Source organism: Phascolarctos cinereus, unplaced genomic scaffold (genome assembly GCF_003287225.1).
Source record: "Phascolarctos cinereus isolate Bilbo 61053 unplaced genomic scaffold, phaCin_HiC Scaffold_1;HRSCAF=81, whole genome shotgun sequence".
In the NCBI taxonomy this organism is placed as follows: Eukaryota; Metazoa; Chordata; class Mammalia; order Diprotodontia; family Phascolarctidae; genus Phascolarctos; species Phascolarctos cinereus.
The window spans coordinates 106,791,998-106,807,999 of NW_027555514.1; the positions used below are offsets into that span (position 1 = coordinate 106,791,998).

Sequence of the window (16,002 nt, forward strand, 5' to 3'; positions counted from 1 at the left end):
CAATATTGATCACATAGGTGATCACCATGGTTGGCAAAGACATACAAGCACAAAACAATATCATTACATTTGTCTAGATCAGTAAAGGTTTATTATTTTTTTCTTCTAAGATATTTAAAATCAATGCCATGCTATCTCAGATTATAAAACAGTTTTAATATAGGTAGGATTTTGGCCTTATTCAATGAACTATCTTTCTTTAAAAACAAATGCTATTTCTTTTTATTAATGAATACATCAAAATCTACTTCAGCTACTTAAAAAGCAGATCAACACATCTCTTTATGCAATATGGACCATATTACATATTAAAATTGTGTGTACACATTGTATTCATAGGCATACAGAAATATGTATATCTATTGTACACTTTTATTACTTCATGTATAGGGGATGTATGGTATGCATACAGCATATTCCAGTAGGATACAGTAATTATGCACATGTTTCATGCTGTAGCGTGCACCCTTTTAAGAGAAGCATATTTAAGAGGCCCAGTATTGTATGTACATGCTGAAAATACACTTTGCACAATTTCACCTGGCATTGTGTGCTTTCCTGCTCTACTTGTAACTTTAGTGCTATGCTTGTGGAAAGTAAGATTATTAAAGCAGAGGACAAGGATTAGCTGAATTGAATGAATTACAATGAAGACAATTAGACTGTGTCTCTCTCTGGAAGAGCCTTATACATGGCCTTACACATATGGCCATCATTTTGAAGTCTTGCCTCTGTGTTTCAACCCATACCAGCAACCCATTTCGGTTGACAAAAAGACAAGTGGTTAATGAAAAGCAATAAGACTGTATAGGACCCCAAACTAAATCTACTTCTACCTATTCTCAGCGCTTGCCAAATTAGAGGCTATGGCTTAACTCTTTAAAACTGAGATTTAACAAGGATATGGATGAGATGGGGATTAAAGGGAGAACATTCCCTCTTCAAACCATCCATTTCATGTGCCCCAAACAAAACCCACTTTAGTTCTTTAGGTTATTGCTATGAGGCTAGGACAAATAGAAGTTAAAGGAAAAGTCAACTTGGTAGAAAAGAGACAGTTCTTCCTGCCATCAATATTGGCTGTATATTTCGCATTCAGAAAAAATAAAGCTGTAACTCAGACAGAAAACAATGCATCCACTGACAAACACTTCCTGTGGCCATGACTCGGTTCCTACTTCCAAACATTTTAATGTATTTGCTTCATTGTTTTTTAAGTCTTATTATCCAACAAAATGGCAGGGTTATATGGATACAAAGTCTAATTCCTTCGGATCTTGGAACCATTTCTTCATGTGTGCCAAATTGAAAGCATATTCTAATTCTTGGAACTCATCAACTCAACCACTTTATGAGAATTCAGAGAGGTAAAACAGTCAGATGGGATCTGGCTGGCCTGGTTTGGTCTGAGCTTCTAACATGCCAATTTCTCATAGATACACTAGACTCCATGGAGAGTAGTAGCTCCAAGAAACAATAGGTAAGTGTGAGTTTTCTTTAATAAGATGAGAATTTTTCATTGTGGTTTAGAAAATGGTCGATTCCTTTGTTACTTCCAAGTTTTAGAGATCTCTACAAATGGCTACAAAATGAATATTAGACAAAATATTTCAGAGAGCTCATTCATAGTTCTCTCCAAAGCTCTCCATTTTTCATGGTTTCCAACCCCACCTTCACCTTTTTTTTTTTTTCTGACTCCGTTTGGAGAAAAGTCTCCATCTGTCACTAACTTTTACATGAAATGCCTACTAATCTCCCTGTTAGCAAGGCCTTTTGCCTAAGCTCAAGAAGACGTGAATATCAACACCAGTGGGGAGATCCCAGGATCATGAATTTTGAACTACACAAGACTTTAGAATTTATGTAGTTCAACACCATCATTTTATCGATGAGGAAATAGTAGACCAGAGATGTTAAGTGATTTGCCCAAGATCACCCAGGTGGTAGATGTAGAGAGGTATTTTGGGATAATGGATAGAGCAATGAGCTCAAAGTCAAGAAGACTTAATTTTGGATCCTGCCTCTAATATTACTAGTCAAATGATCATGGGTGAGTCTCTCAATATCTTTGAGCCTCACTTTCCTCAGTTATAAAAAGGAGGGTAATAATACCTACAATACATACCTCAAGGATTGTGAAGAAGCACAAATGAGATAATGTAACTAAAGTGTGAAAGGAATTATGGCATTTTTTAGTAAGTAGCAATGTTGTTAATTAGAACCTACAGGAAATCCAGGAGTCTTTCTGCTGCACCACACTGCAGGGGGATCAGGAAGTATCTGAATCCAGGATGGACTGTCAGCGTATTTAACAGATCTCCAGAACCTTGAACCCTCAATCTTTGAATGTAGATTTTTTCCATTATTTAATTACTTAATCAACCAAACTGTTGCTTTATTTGCAAAGGTCAAGCAACTGGTACATGTGTATGTGTGTTTGTGTGTGTGTGTGTGTTTATTTCACCTACCAGTTGTCCATAGATATATCTTGAATAAACTGAAGCAGAGAATAAAAGCTTGACTTTGAAACATCATGATGAGGAAAACTAAATCAATTAAATGTTTGCATCTATACAAATAAAAGTTTTTTTAAAAAGTGGATATCAATAAAACAGTTACTTGGAAAAGTTCAATTTAGTCAAGAAATGAGATTGTTTTCTTTTTGTTATTATTGTTACTGTTTAAAAATAACAGTTCAACTGGCTGATGTATATAGTCAGGAGTCTCAAAGGTAAGTCTTTATATTTTGCCTGGGTATACTATGCTATACATGAATGATTCAGCATCATCCTATTAGGAGCTATGGTTATCATTATTTGATATATTCAAAGAATGTGAAACTCAGCAAAATTCAACACTAAATATATATATATTTATATATATATATGTGCACACACACACACACACACACACACACACATATATCTTAAAATGGAAACTCCTTTGCAGTTTAAAAGGCTATCCTTCCAAATTTTGATTTGAAAAACTGTCATACATGATGTGAGGAAAATGTTTGGGGTTAAGTTCATACTATACTAATGGCAATCAACACAAAGGTAAATATTATTTGGATTGAAACCCAGAAATTTTAATGGGTGAGATCCTATGGGCAGAAACTCTGGACAATAAAATTTCTGCTGTGTCTTTGTTTATATCAGGAGATATGGGGATAGTGAGAAGGTGAAACGGGAAAACCTACCTACATATATTTATTAGATTCTTCTGAGTTCACCCTGTCCTCAGTTTGATTATAATCTATATCATCAACACAAAGACTATAATTATTGTTTGGATAAAAGGACTGGGTAGCTGAGCTAATGTAGAAGGAATTGATAGTTGGAGTAGGTTTAACATGCTACTGGGGTGACTAGAATGGAATTTGTTTTTTCTTTTCCATTCTCATGGGCCAAATCGAAATATCTCATTCTGTGTTTTAATTTAACAAATACAATCCAACTGTATTTAACATGCCACAGGCACTGGCAGACAAGAAGGACTTTAGAAATATTTTATTCTGGGGTTAGAACCAGGAGCGATTTGAGGCACCATGTTAATCCAGATTAGGAAGAAGTGGAGTCTTCTTCATGACTGACAGCAATAAAGAATTCGTCTTTTTATAGGTTAAGATTTCTCATGTCAGGCAGATCCTGAACAGGATGTTTATATCTATTGGAAATAGTCTTCTCTTGCTCTATCCTCAATTTCCCCTATCTATTTCCTCATTTCTAAAATGATCTGGTCTCTTTTTGGGATTTCCAACCAAACTGCCTGGTGACTAATTTGATGAAACCCTTCATTTTGCAGATGGCTTTGATTCTCCATCCTGCCTTGGACAGGTTTTTTTAAAAACAAAATTAGAAGCTAATTGAGATGAAATCCAGCTCAATAGAAGATATTACATGTAAGAGCTCAAAGAAATTAAAGTTCCATTGACTATTACCTCACGAGAGCCCAAAAGGTACAATGAGCAGCAAGAAGCCCCCATATTCATGCCCATGCCTGTGCAGCTAAGCTCAGTGAGAAGTCTGTAAGGGCAAACCTATTAGGATAGAGACACCATCAAAGGGAGAGCAGAGCAACACAGTACTCTGATAACACAGCAAAATAAAGAAGACATTGGCCTCCTTCCTTTTTAGCTTCCTTTTGGAAAAGTGAAATATGTAGGGATGGATAAATGCACATATGTTACATTATGGTTTTCCATATAAAACCTGACAAAGCCATTGTATCAGCTTGATGCTTTGAAGATCATCTTCACACTATGATATCACTATCCCATTGTCTTTCCTTTCTACTTCTTAATATATTATTTATATATTTAGTGTCTAATTTCCAATAAAAATCACTATATGTTGTATATTATCCTCGGATAGACACACAGGAACAAATAATCCCAATTAAATTAAAAAAGAGAGAGATTTGATTGCTATTATACAGGAACAGACATAACTATAGACACGAAAGCCCTTCTGTGTGATGCTGTCAGGAAACAGGGAACATTGACTTAAATCCATGTCATCCATTGGCTCCTTCCCTTTCCTCATTGCTCTTGGATTGCAAATACTCTTTAAAGTGCAATTCTCCAAAGGAGCAGAGGCCCCATCAGGAGTGTCTTCACTGCTTTCCTTGATTGAACATTTCATACTGATCATGTAAAGTGCTATGGCGTAGTTTTAAAAATTGGGAATCGGTTTTCCCCTTCTTGACTCTTGACTAATCCCTTGGTTTCCCTCTCTCATCTTTGGTCCTTTTTACCTTGTGGCTCCTATGTTCTTGTAATTACACATGAGAAGGTGTTTGAAGGTTTTCTTGAAGGTGGCATTGCACAGCGCATAGCAAGCAGGGTTGATGGTGCTGTTGATGTAACAGAGCCAGTAGCCAATTGTCCATACTGTATTGGGAACACAGGTTGCACAGAAGGTGTTTATAAGCACCATGACATTATATGGGGTCCAGGTGACGATGAAAGCCAATAGGATAGCCAAGATAGTCCTGGTCACTTTCTTTTCTCTTGAAGGAGGAGGTTTCTTTTTTGCAGGCTGCTTAGTCATCTTCACAATCTTGCGGGCAACAATATTCTGTTTATCATCCCCATTCTGTCCCGAAGGACCCACAATCTCTACAGTGGTATTGGTGGGAGCACAGCAGTCACCCTTCTGGGTCTTGGTGACAATTTTGATGCATGTCAGCTTGGAATTCTCTTCTTTGGAATGACCCTGGGAGGTGGAAATTGTGTTTTCCTCTCTGGTTATATCATCTTCTTTGATGTTAGAAGCCACAGCACTGACAGAGGTGGAATCATTGGAACTCTCTTTCTCCTCCCCTTGAATACAGTTTTCAGTCACTGCATCTCTGGTGGCTTTGCCATTTTGGATTTTGTTATGCTCTAGACCATCATCACTGGTGGGGATGTTGTTGTTGTTTGGCTTCACAATTCTGCCTTGGACCAGACTTGGAGAGACTGGATCCTGGTTTGCCACAGCTTCTTTTTTGTCCTTTTTTATCCTGCTCTTGCTGGCTCGGGATATGTGCCAGTACAAGACTGACATGATGATCACAGGCAAATAGAAGGCGGCAATGGCTGTGCCAAAGGTGACAGCAGCATTGGAGAAAAATTGAATGTAGCACTCTCCATCCTTCACGGTCCTTACCCCTACAATGAACTGCCAGAAGAGAATGGCAGGTGCCCACAGTACAAAAGACAGGACCCAGGCAGCTGCAATCATCATGCCTGCCATTTTGGTGGTCCTCTTGACTGGATAGGTCAGTGGTTTGGTGACACAAAAGTATCTGTCAAAGCTGATGATAAGTAGGTTCATAACAGAGGCATTGCTGACAACATAGTCCAAGGCTAGCCAAAGATCGCACACCACAGGCCCCAAGGGCCAGTAGCCAATCACAGTGTAGAGAGTGTATAAGTTCATGGAGAAGGCACCTATGATGAGGTCAGCACATGCCAAGCTGAACAAAAAGTAGTTGTTGACAGTCTGGAGGTGGCGATTGACTTTAATGGAGACCATGACCAGGATATTTCCAATGGTGGTGACCAAACTGAGTGATCCTGCTACCAGTACAATGAATATTACTTCTACTGTTTTATATGGACTTGCAAGAACCATTCCATTGTTAGTGGAGTTTGGGCTCGTTGAATTATTCATTTTGGGTTTCTCTGATAAGGAGCCAGGCGTCCAATTGACCATTTAAACCTGTAGGAAAATGGGAGGAAAAAAGAAAGGACATCATGAGAAAGAGACTTTAATTGCTGTGGAGAGAAGCTTTCTTTCCCCTTTCTACCACCTTTGCCTCTTCTCCCACCTCCCCAACACCCACTGTAAAATAAAGTAAAATGAAGGGGAAAGATTTCAAAATAGGAAACAGCCAATTCATCAATTCAACTCAACCGACATTTAGTTAGGACCTATCATGTATAAGAAATTGTGACAGGTGCTGATAATTCAAACATGAAAACAAAATAGGCCTTACCTTATATTCTATTTCATGGAGGTTGGAAAGGGGCATATAACACACACATAAGTAATTACAAAATAATGGTATGTAGTTTCAAGAGAGAGAAAGTCTTCATACATGGAGCTTTTAGAAAAGGACTTATATAGGAGACAGAACCTTTTAATCCATCTAGGAAAAATGAGTTACATGTGAGCAAGACACATGGGGGGCCTCTTGAGTAAAGCCAAAATGGAAGGAGATGGAATATCATGTATGGGTGACACCTAGAAGGCCAGTACAACTACAACAGAAATATATGAAGGAGGAATAAGGAGACGTATATGACTGATAGGTTAGGTTATGAAAGAGATTGGAGGCAGATTGAGAACGGCCTTAAATGCCAGACTAATGGGAAATAAGCATGGGCAGACAAGTTTTTTTGAGGCCCATTGATTATTGGCCTATGTGCTGAAGATGAATATATGTCTAGGTAAAGAAATAATGACCCAAATCATTGTGAACAAGTAGAAGACTGAAAAATCAAATGAAAGTAGCTCTTGGAGAAGTTGAATAAAGTAAGGTCATTATGAACATTCCATTAGCTTGCTCACCAATTTAACTGAGAAAACTAATGGAACAAATACTAGAAGAAAAGTTTCTTAAATATCTTGAGATTTACAGGATGAAAAAAAAATGAAAAGATGAGGCAGTATAATTGTAGCATTCTTAGCATTAATTTTAAGCTTTGCTTGAATAGGTCCATAACAACTTTTTTTTTCTAGATAGTTCTTAGCGTTCTGTTGTAATGATAACTCAGTTTTAATTGGCTTTCATCCGAAAATTGTCATCCATAGTGGAATGTGCTTAAAAGATGATCCATGGCCTGGATGCCCTGCTGAGCCATTGAAATTTAATCACCATAAACTTTCTTTGACTGAATCACGTGCTTACCTTTAATCTAAAAGGTTTTGTTTTTGGAAATTTTCTTTGGGAATTAATGCATAAGCTGTAATTAAACTTAGAATCATAGAATTCTAATGCTAGAGGGACCTTAGAGATTATCCAGTCCAAACATCTCATTTTACAGATGAGAAGTCAGAGGTGCAAAGAATAACACAGTTAGTACGTTTTACAGTTTTCAAAGCTCTTTTACATCAATTATCACATTTGATCCTCAAAGTTACCTTGGAAGGTAAGAAGAGCTGCTATTCTTATCCCTTCTTTTTTTTGTGGTAAGTTTGGAAATTGAGGCCCAGCAAAGTTAATTAACTTGAGCAGTCACACACTTAGTAAAACACAGGGCCAGGACCAGATCCCATGTCTTTTGACTTGCAATGTTTTCTCCTCACCAAGCTGTGTCCCTGTTTCTTTGAAGGATTTTAATTAGTCTAGAAGTGAGTGTATGCCAGTGTTTGGAATCTGGCTAATAACAAAATATAACAAGAAGAAGCTAGGAGCGATTCCTTTTTCAGGAACTATGTCAAGAAAGCATGTAGTAGGTTTATGTAATCATTTACATAATCAGTTGGTTTTATTTCCACTGGATTGTTATATATATTTGACTTACATAATACTTGCTTAGAGACAGCAATACTGTGTGGAAAACAATGAAAAATTTCTTTCAGAAATAAATACTAATATCTGAATGTGGGGGATATCTTTTTGTTTTCATGTAAGATATTAGCAATATACATTCCGGCATTTTTATCCCTTGGGGATAAAAAAAATGGCTTCTTTCCTTTTTCAAATCTCCATCCTATTTATGCATTAGTAAAAGTTATCACTTCCTAACTTTCACTACCTATGGCTTGCAGTTCAGTGAATGAGAGAATGATGGCAATATCATTAATGAGATCAATTGATCCAGAGACAAAGTGGAGCAGGCAAACTCCTAAGGATCAATTATCCTACTGTTATACATACACATACATATGCATATACACATAAATTTCATATACAATACATATACATGTATATATATATATACACACATATATATATATATATATATATATCTTTATCCATTTGGCATTTTTTGTTCTCAATGAATAAGAAATTAACCCATACCATTAACTTTTATTACTATTAATGTTAATTTTACTATAAATTTAGGATTTGGGGTAGAGCTCCTACTGTTGGCAGAATTTTAACATTGGTGGAGTTTGTCTCTGGTAACTTTTATATAGACTTTCACATAATACTAGTTCATATTTCTTTATAACAACCTTTTGAGTAAGATAATGCAAGTGTTACTCTCATTGTAGGTATAAAGAAACTAAGACTGAGAGAGTTTATATGATTTGCTTCATCCCCTATAGCTCATAATGAATGTAGCCAGAATTTCAACCTCTCTCTTTAATGACTCCAAGTGTAAGACTTTTCCATTATGCCACACTGCCTCTTAATTTCCCCTTTCCTTTGGCCATGCTACTAAAAATTTTCTCCCACTGTTTGTTGAATTTACTCAAGATACTTGAACTGTGCTTACCCCTTTCTGGTAGTACTTAATGTTTTGACCTTGTCCTATTCCATCAGCTATCTATTTCTTAAGTGGGTGAAGGCTTGATAATCTGAGCAAGGAATTGTTCTTATTAGGTATGCCTACTGGCAGAATTATGGAATATCACATTTGAAAAGAAGCTCAGAGGTTATGTAGTCTTCTCTTAAGCAAATTAGTCCATTTTAACAAGGACCATATGAAGAAAGTGTTTTAATAAAAAAAAAAATAACGGCCACAATGGTGGGTCATTAGGCATTGAGCCAGGCCAGCAAGAAAAGTGTAATTTGGGTCAGGAAACAACAAAGAGGTAGCATGTCATAGTGGAAAGAGTCCTGGTTCTGCATCCTAACTCTAACACTTACTTAGCTATGTGAGTGATCATGGTTCAGTGAATGTATTTCTATGAACCTCAGGTTTCTTTATTATAAAACATAGATAAAATCTATGTTACTTATTTGTATTACTTATATTAGAAGAAAAATTCTCCATAAATATAGTAAGCATACTTTACACTTTGGAGACTCTCAAGAGATTTAAAACCTACGTCATACGTTTAGGACAGGGCTAGGCTTATTGATATCCATAGTAGGTCCAACTGTTAACCACAAATCTTTCATTAGAATAATGGATGCCAAATTTGTTTTTTTTCCTCTTGTGTACTATCATAATACAACAATTACTTTTCTTCCTCTCATGTATATGTACATCTCGTTCTACAATCAGCTTCTATATTGCATCATATTCTCTCTATAAATATCTTATTCATTGATATCCTTCATATAGCTATCTTTAGCACTCTGTTGTCATTTTTTTATATAAATAGCCTGTTCAATCAATAAATATTTATTGAGCACCTACTATGTGCCAGATACTGTGGGAAGCACTGGGGATACAAAAAGAGGCAAAAAAAGCCCTTAAGGCACTTAAAATTGAATGGAAGAGACAATACACAGATATATATATATATATATATATATATATATATATATATATATATATGAGCTATAGATAGGATAAATAAGGAATGATTAACAGAATTGAGAGGAGTTGTGAAAGACTTCCTCTAGAAAATAGGTTTTAATTGGGGCTTAAAGGAAGCCAGGAAAGCCTGTTGTTCTGTACAACCTCATAGATAGATATAGATTCATCTATAGTTATATAAGAGATTCCTCTATATAGAACTCAATGCTTTTCAGAGCCAGTAACTGGAATCACCAATCTGTTACTCTATTGCTATATATCTGTTATGTTCTGAGGCTCTATCCTCTTCTACTGTTGTTCATCCTTTCACATTTTCACTATTCCTTCACTTCTCTTCAGGTTTCTTAATACCACTTTAGGGCAATGTTATTGCTTAGGCTAATCAGCACATCTTTAGTTCTGTCTTTAAATAATTTCACAATCTCCACTCTGCTAAAGCAAATTTGGGGCTTTTCAGACTCATTTCTCCATGCAAAAGTTTCTTAGCCCTTTGTCCTAGCTCTGTTATAGTGAACAAATTCCATTTATGTCTATGTCTCTATCCCTACCTACCTTTCTATCTATATGTTCATCTGGCTGTCCTCAACAAAGAGGAAGATGGCTACCCCTTCCTCAACTTAGGAATCTTATGTAAGTCAGGTAAAAGTCTATATGGAGTCATTATGAAAGCATCAAATTCAGTATTGGGAGATACTTTAAAAATTAATCAACCACCACTTCAAGAAGAGATGTTACCTTTCATGAGAACCTTTCCCTCACAAGACCGTAAGATGGGGAGCAACAGAGTATCTTGCTCCTAACCTTTGGCCCAGGAGGTATTGAACTTCCCCATTTAACAGACCTGCTACATACCCTGGAACCACATCTTCCAGGGCCCAAGTGGTAGCTTGATTAACGGGGCTTAAATAATTGTCCATTCTTTTCTACTGTCTCCACGGATCAGTACAGTAACCATTAAAACATAATAGAAATAGAAATTATTTTTATAATATACTTTTTTCCCTGCTTGAATGTTGGCTAATTCCTACTCTTCCTGAATGCAGAGGAAACATTGAATACAGGTCTCTGCTTTGCTCTGATGGTATATTCCATTGTAACCTAAAATAGTAGGTGGTATGGTTGCTGGCAAGTACCTTGACCTTCTGGATCTTGATTTCATTACCTGTAAAATGAATATCTTGGACAAGATGGTATTGACAGTCTGTTCTGGCTCAAACATTCTATAACTCAGCAGTCTGTTCTGGCTCAAACATTCTATAACTTCAGGATACAGTGAATTCTTTCCCAAACTATGTGGCAACTCTGTTCTACTTTGCATATATGTTAAATATGGACAATGAATCAATATTTCTCAAAGTACCTTTTGGGAATTTTTACCAGCATGTTTGTAAAGTTCAACACATGTAACCCTAAACAGTGTTGTGTTAGAACAACTATCTCAAAGCTTTCTCATATGCAGATCTGACCACGGAACCCCATAATCAAACATCTTCAGCAAGCCCTTATTGCTTCTAGGATTAAATATAAAACCCTCACTCTGGCATTTATAATTTTCCACCATATAACTCCACCTCTTTCTCTAGTATTATTGCACATCACCCCCCTTCACCCATCTCTCCATTTCCAGCTATTTCTTGTACACGACATCACATCTCTGTGCTTTTGCACAAGTGTCCCATGTGTCTGGAAAGCCTTCCCTATTCACCTCTGCCTCTTATAATTCTAACTTCCTTAGAAGCACAGGTCTGATGGATACCTTTTACACAAAGCCTTCCATGATCCCTTTAGAGTAACAGTTCTTAGCCTAAAGTCCACAGAGAGCATGTAGATCTATTTCAAGGATCTATGAACTTGGATGGGGAAAAATACATCTTGGATGGGAAAAAATACATCATAATTTTTATTAACCTTTGCTTTCCTTCATAATCTCATATATTCTACTTTATGCATTTATAACATTATTCTGAGGAGAGGTACATAGACTTCACCAAACTACCAAAGGGGTCCAAGAAACAAACAAACAAAAGGCTACGAATTCTTGGTCTAGAGATTAGTTTTCTCTTTTTTTGAAGTTACTTTGAATATATTTGCTTATCTGTGTACCTGTTGCATTCCCCCATCCCACCCAAAACATCCTGGAGGCAGGGATTACCTCTTTTTTGGCTCTGTTTCCACAATACCAAACACAGTATATTACAAAAAGGTACTTCATAGTTTGTTAAATTGATTGGAGTGATCATGGTAATATTTTAATCCAAAAATAACTGAATTATAAGCCCCCATGTTTTCTACCTATGACTAAATATACTTCAGAGCCAGTTCAGTTACTATTCCAAGATTTTTTCCCTCTTTCATATAGATCATAGACCCCGACTTCCTAGTTCTATACCTAAAGAAATGAATGCCCATGGAGACTAAACATCATGCTGAGGCCACATAGCTTGTGAAGAAGAAAGGAATAAACGTTTACAAAAGATCTACTATGTTCCAGGAACTGGGCTAAGTACTTTACAAATATCTCATTGCATCCTCATAACAACCCTGACAGGTAGGTACTATTATTATCCCTATTTTACAGTTGAGGAAACTGAGGCAAACAGAGGTTAAGTGACTTGCCCTGAGGCACACAGCTTGTAAGTATTGAGTCTGGCTTTGAACTCGGGTCTTCCTAACTCCAGGCCCAGTGCTGTATCCATTGTGCCACATAGGCGCATCAGCTAGTATATAGCAAAAGTAAGATGAGAGCCTTGGTCTCCTAGCTCCCATCTCAGTGCTTTTTTCTTTCCCAATATACCATGCCAACTACTCCATATCACATATTTATGTGGAACTTTGCTGAAAAAATAAGCTTTTACCTACTTGATCTCACTTTATCCTCACAAAAGCCCTGTGAGATATATGGGAAAAAATGTATTATTGACTCTATTTTGCAAATGGTTACATGGAATCCTGGGGAATAAAATGTCTTCACAAAGGTCACATAATTATGTTAGGAAAAGGAGCAGGAGTGGAATCCAAGACTTTGTCCATTACATTCCATTGATCTTCCTATGTTGCTTTCCATCTAATGAACATAATTTAGAGGCACTATATAATGCTATTCTTGTGGTCCCTTTTATACCAGTACTGCTTTAACTGTAAGCTTCCTTTCCTCAAATATGTCCCAACCAACTGTTCATGACTCAGTTCTTTGCTTATTGAGCCTGAAATTCTGATGTTTAGAATTATTTCCCCTAGGTTAGACAACAAAGGAAAGGACATTGTCTCTAGGTCACAGTTGACTGCTTTTGACCAGAATCAGTTGTGTGAATTACAGAGGAAAAAGGAGGTATAGTGTGATCTTCAGAGGAAGCTACAGAAAGAATGAGTTTCTGAGGATGAAAATCTAAGACACTTCAGAGGCACAATAACTCCATAAAAGGAACCAGCAGACCAGCATCTCACTGGGTTGATTTCATGCTAGTGTATGAAATCACTTTGACCATGGGTATTAAAGCAGCTATTACGAGCTTTGTTGTTGTTGTTGTAGTAGCAATTTACCTTTTCTAGAACTGATCTTGGGTAATAGCTACTTAGAATTACTACCCCCTCCTCAGAACTGTTCAATGAGGGCCTAAATGTGGATTTGATTGGAAAGAGAAGTCTCCTTTGGATACCTGAAAACATTGTCTAAAGAAAACAATAATGAAAATTCACGCTATCTGGCCGCAGCTCTTTAATATATTTACGAATGTTAGCTTAACTTCTTGACATTTTCATTCTAAAAGTCTTAGAAACAAGACAGGGCAGCTAGGTGGCACAGTGGATAGAGTACTGGGCTTGGAGTCAGGAAGACTCATCTTCATGAGTTCAAATCCAGCTTTAGTCACTCACTAGATGCGTGACTTTGGGCAAGTCAATTAATGTTGTTTACTTCAGTTCCTCGTCTGTAAAAGTAGCTGGAGTAGGAAATGGCAAACCACTCCAGTATCTCTGAAAAAACAAACAAACAAACAGAAAAACAACCAAATTGGTGTCATAGAGAGTCTGACACATCCAAAAAGACTGAACAACACCAACAATAGGAAGAGGCAAACAAGGAACAAATTGAGTGGGAGGGGGGATGGAATGGAAGCCAGAGAGGGTGTCTTAAGAGTGCTGAAATACTTGGGTAAAGGGAAGGAACCACAAAGGGAAGAAAACCTCAAAAGGAGAAACACACTAAAGGCAAAATATTCATTTCAGTGAACAATTCTGTCTAAAGCAGCTGTGAGGCCATGGAACCAACTTAGAGATGAGGTCAACTTGGAGTCTCTTCTATTGACATTTGTATAGCATACATTCCTGTTTGGTCATTTTTAGTACCCACAAGTTCAACCTAACTATCTGCAATTAAAAAAATTCAGATAAAGAATGTTCATCATACAGACTTTGATAGTCCTTAAATCTTTTGGTTTATATGTTGCTCAACAATTTTCATATAACACATTGCAGATTTTGTTCCTAGGAAGGAATGATCTGCAATTTCCATAGGACTGCTGGTTTTGTATCTCTTATTTCTAGTAAACAAAAGATGTTCTGCATAGATAATCTAATAGTGAGGTTAGATAACCTTTCATAGTGAGAATAACCGGTTTCTAGTAAACTAATCCCTGTGTATTTTTCACAAGACATGAAAGTATGAGGATTCAGTTCAATTAAATGATAATTTATTATTAAACATGTACAAAGTATAAGACACTGGAGAGACAAAGAAAAAAAATAAATGTCAAAAGCCCTGTCCTCAAGGCGCTTACATTCTACTGAGGTGATGAGAACAGATGTCTGGAAAACATAGCAAAGCACCTGAAGGAAGACCATGATCTCCTGGGGGCAATTCAAAATAGCAGCAGGAGAGACAGAATAAGATTGAAATCTCATTAGCTCTTGAAGGATGGATTGCATAATGATTTTATTGATAGGATTTCATCCTCTAAAAATTATGAGAAGGGAGAATGTCCTGTCTCTAGTAAAATATAGTTACTCTATTTTTAATAACAAAATTTAAAAATGATCTATCTGCCCAGCCATTGGAGAAAATTCAATAAATTATGATATAGTAATGTAATTGAATATAATGGTGCCATAAAAATGATAAATAAGAAGCATGTAAGGAAATATGGAAGGATTTTGATGAACTGAGACAAAGGGAAATGAGAATAAGAATTGCATACACATTGATGATAAAAGTATTAAAAAAAGAAAATGAAATATGAAGAAAGAAAAATACAAAATTGATGGAACTTCAGACAGTCATGGGAGGGGATACAGAGTGAAAATTCTGTCTTTGCTTGTTCATTCTTTTAGAATTAATTTGATTCTGTTTTTTTTTTTTCCCGTGCTTGATGGAAGTGGGGGAATGGAGGTGCCATGGAACAGTTTTAAGATTAATAGATTATTTGTTGTTGATAATGCTTACTTACTAACCTTCTAATCAAACTTTTTTTTATTTTAAACAACAAGATGAAATAATTGTGCCTTGCTATTTGTAGCAAGTGAGAATCAAAATGGAATAAATTGACTTTCAACCCGATATTGAAAGGAAAGCTTTCTTGGAAGAGAAAATATTGACTACTAATTACATAATCTATTTTATGTTTCTCTAATAGATCTAATATTCTAATTTGCCTATACATCAATTTCAGGATTCCCATTTGCCTGGAAACATTATCAGTGCTTATATTTCAATGGCTCAGAGATTATTCCTAATTCAAGGGACTGATGTTACCTGGTCATTACTGTTGCTTGATGGGGGCGGGGAAGGACTACATCTCTCTCCCACTTCTTTTTGTCTCTGCCTCTGTCCCTCTGTCTCCTCTCTCTCTCTCTCTCTCTCTCTCTCTCTCTCTCTCTCTCTCTCTCTCACACGCACACACACACACACACACACACACACACACACACACACAGAGTAATTCCTTGTTCCTGTTTCTGTAATAATCACTGCTGAAGTACTTCATAGGGACATTATAAAGAAAAATGAATATCTATAAAAGGACTCTGGTATCCCCAGGCGAAAGGTTTCACATACAATATATTATTATTATCTTAATAGC

General features: G+C 36.5%; 1 protein-coding gene across 1 annotated transcript in view; it reads right to left on the reverse strand.

Annotated features, from left to right (window-relative positions):
- Positions 1 to 360: 360 nt before the first annotated feature.
- CHRM2 (cholinergic receptor muscarinic 2) overlaps positions 361 to 16,002 on the reverse strand; it is a 202,634-nt gene continuing 186,992 nt past the window's right edge. The window contains exon 3 of the mRNA XM_020998095.2: positions 361 to 6,206. Within this exon, the coding sequence (XP_020853754.1) occupies positions 4,752 to 6,200 (1,449 nt within the window). The 5' untranslated portion in view covers positions 6,201 to 6,206 and the 3' untranslated portion in view covers positions 361 to 4,751. The remainder of the gene's footprint in view (positions 6,207 to 16,002) is intronic.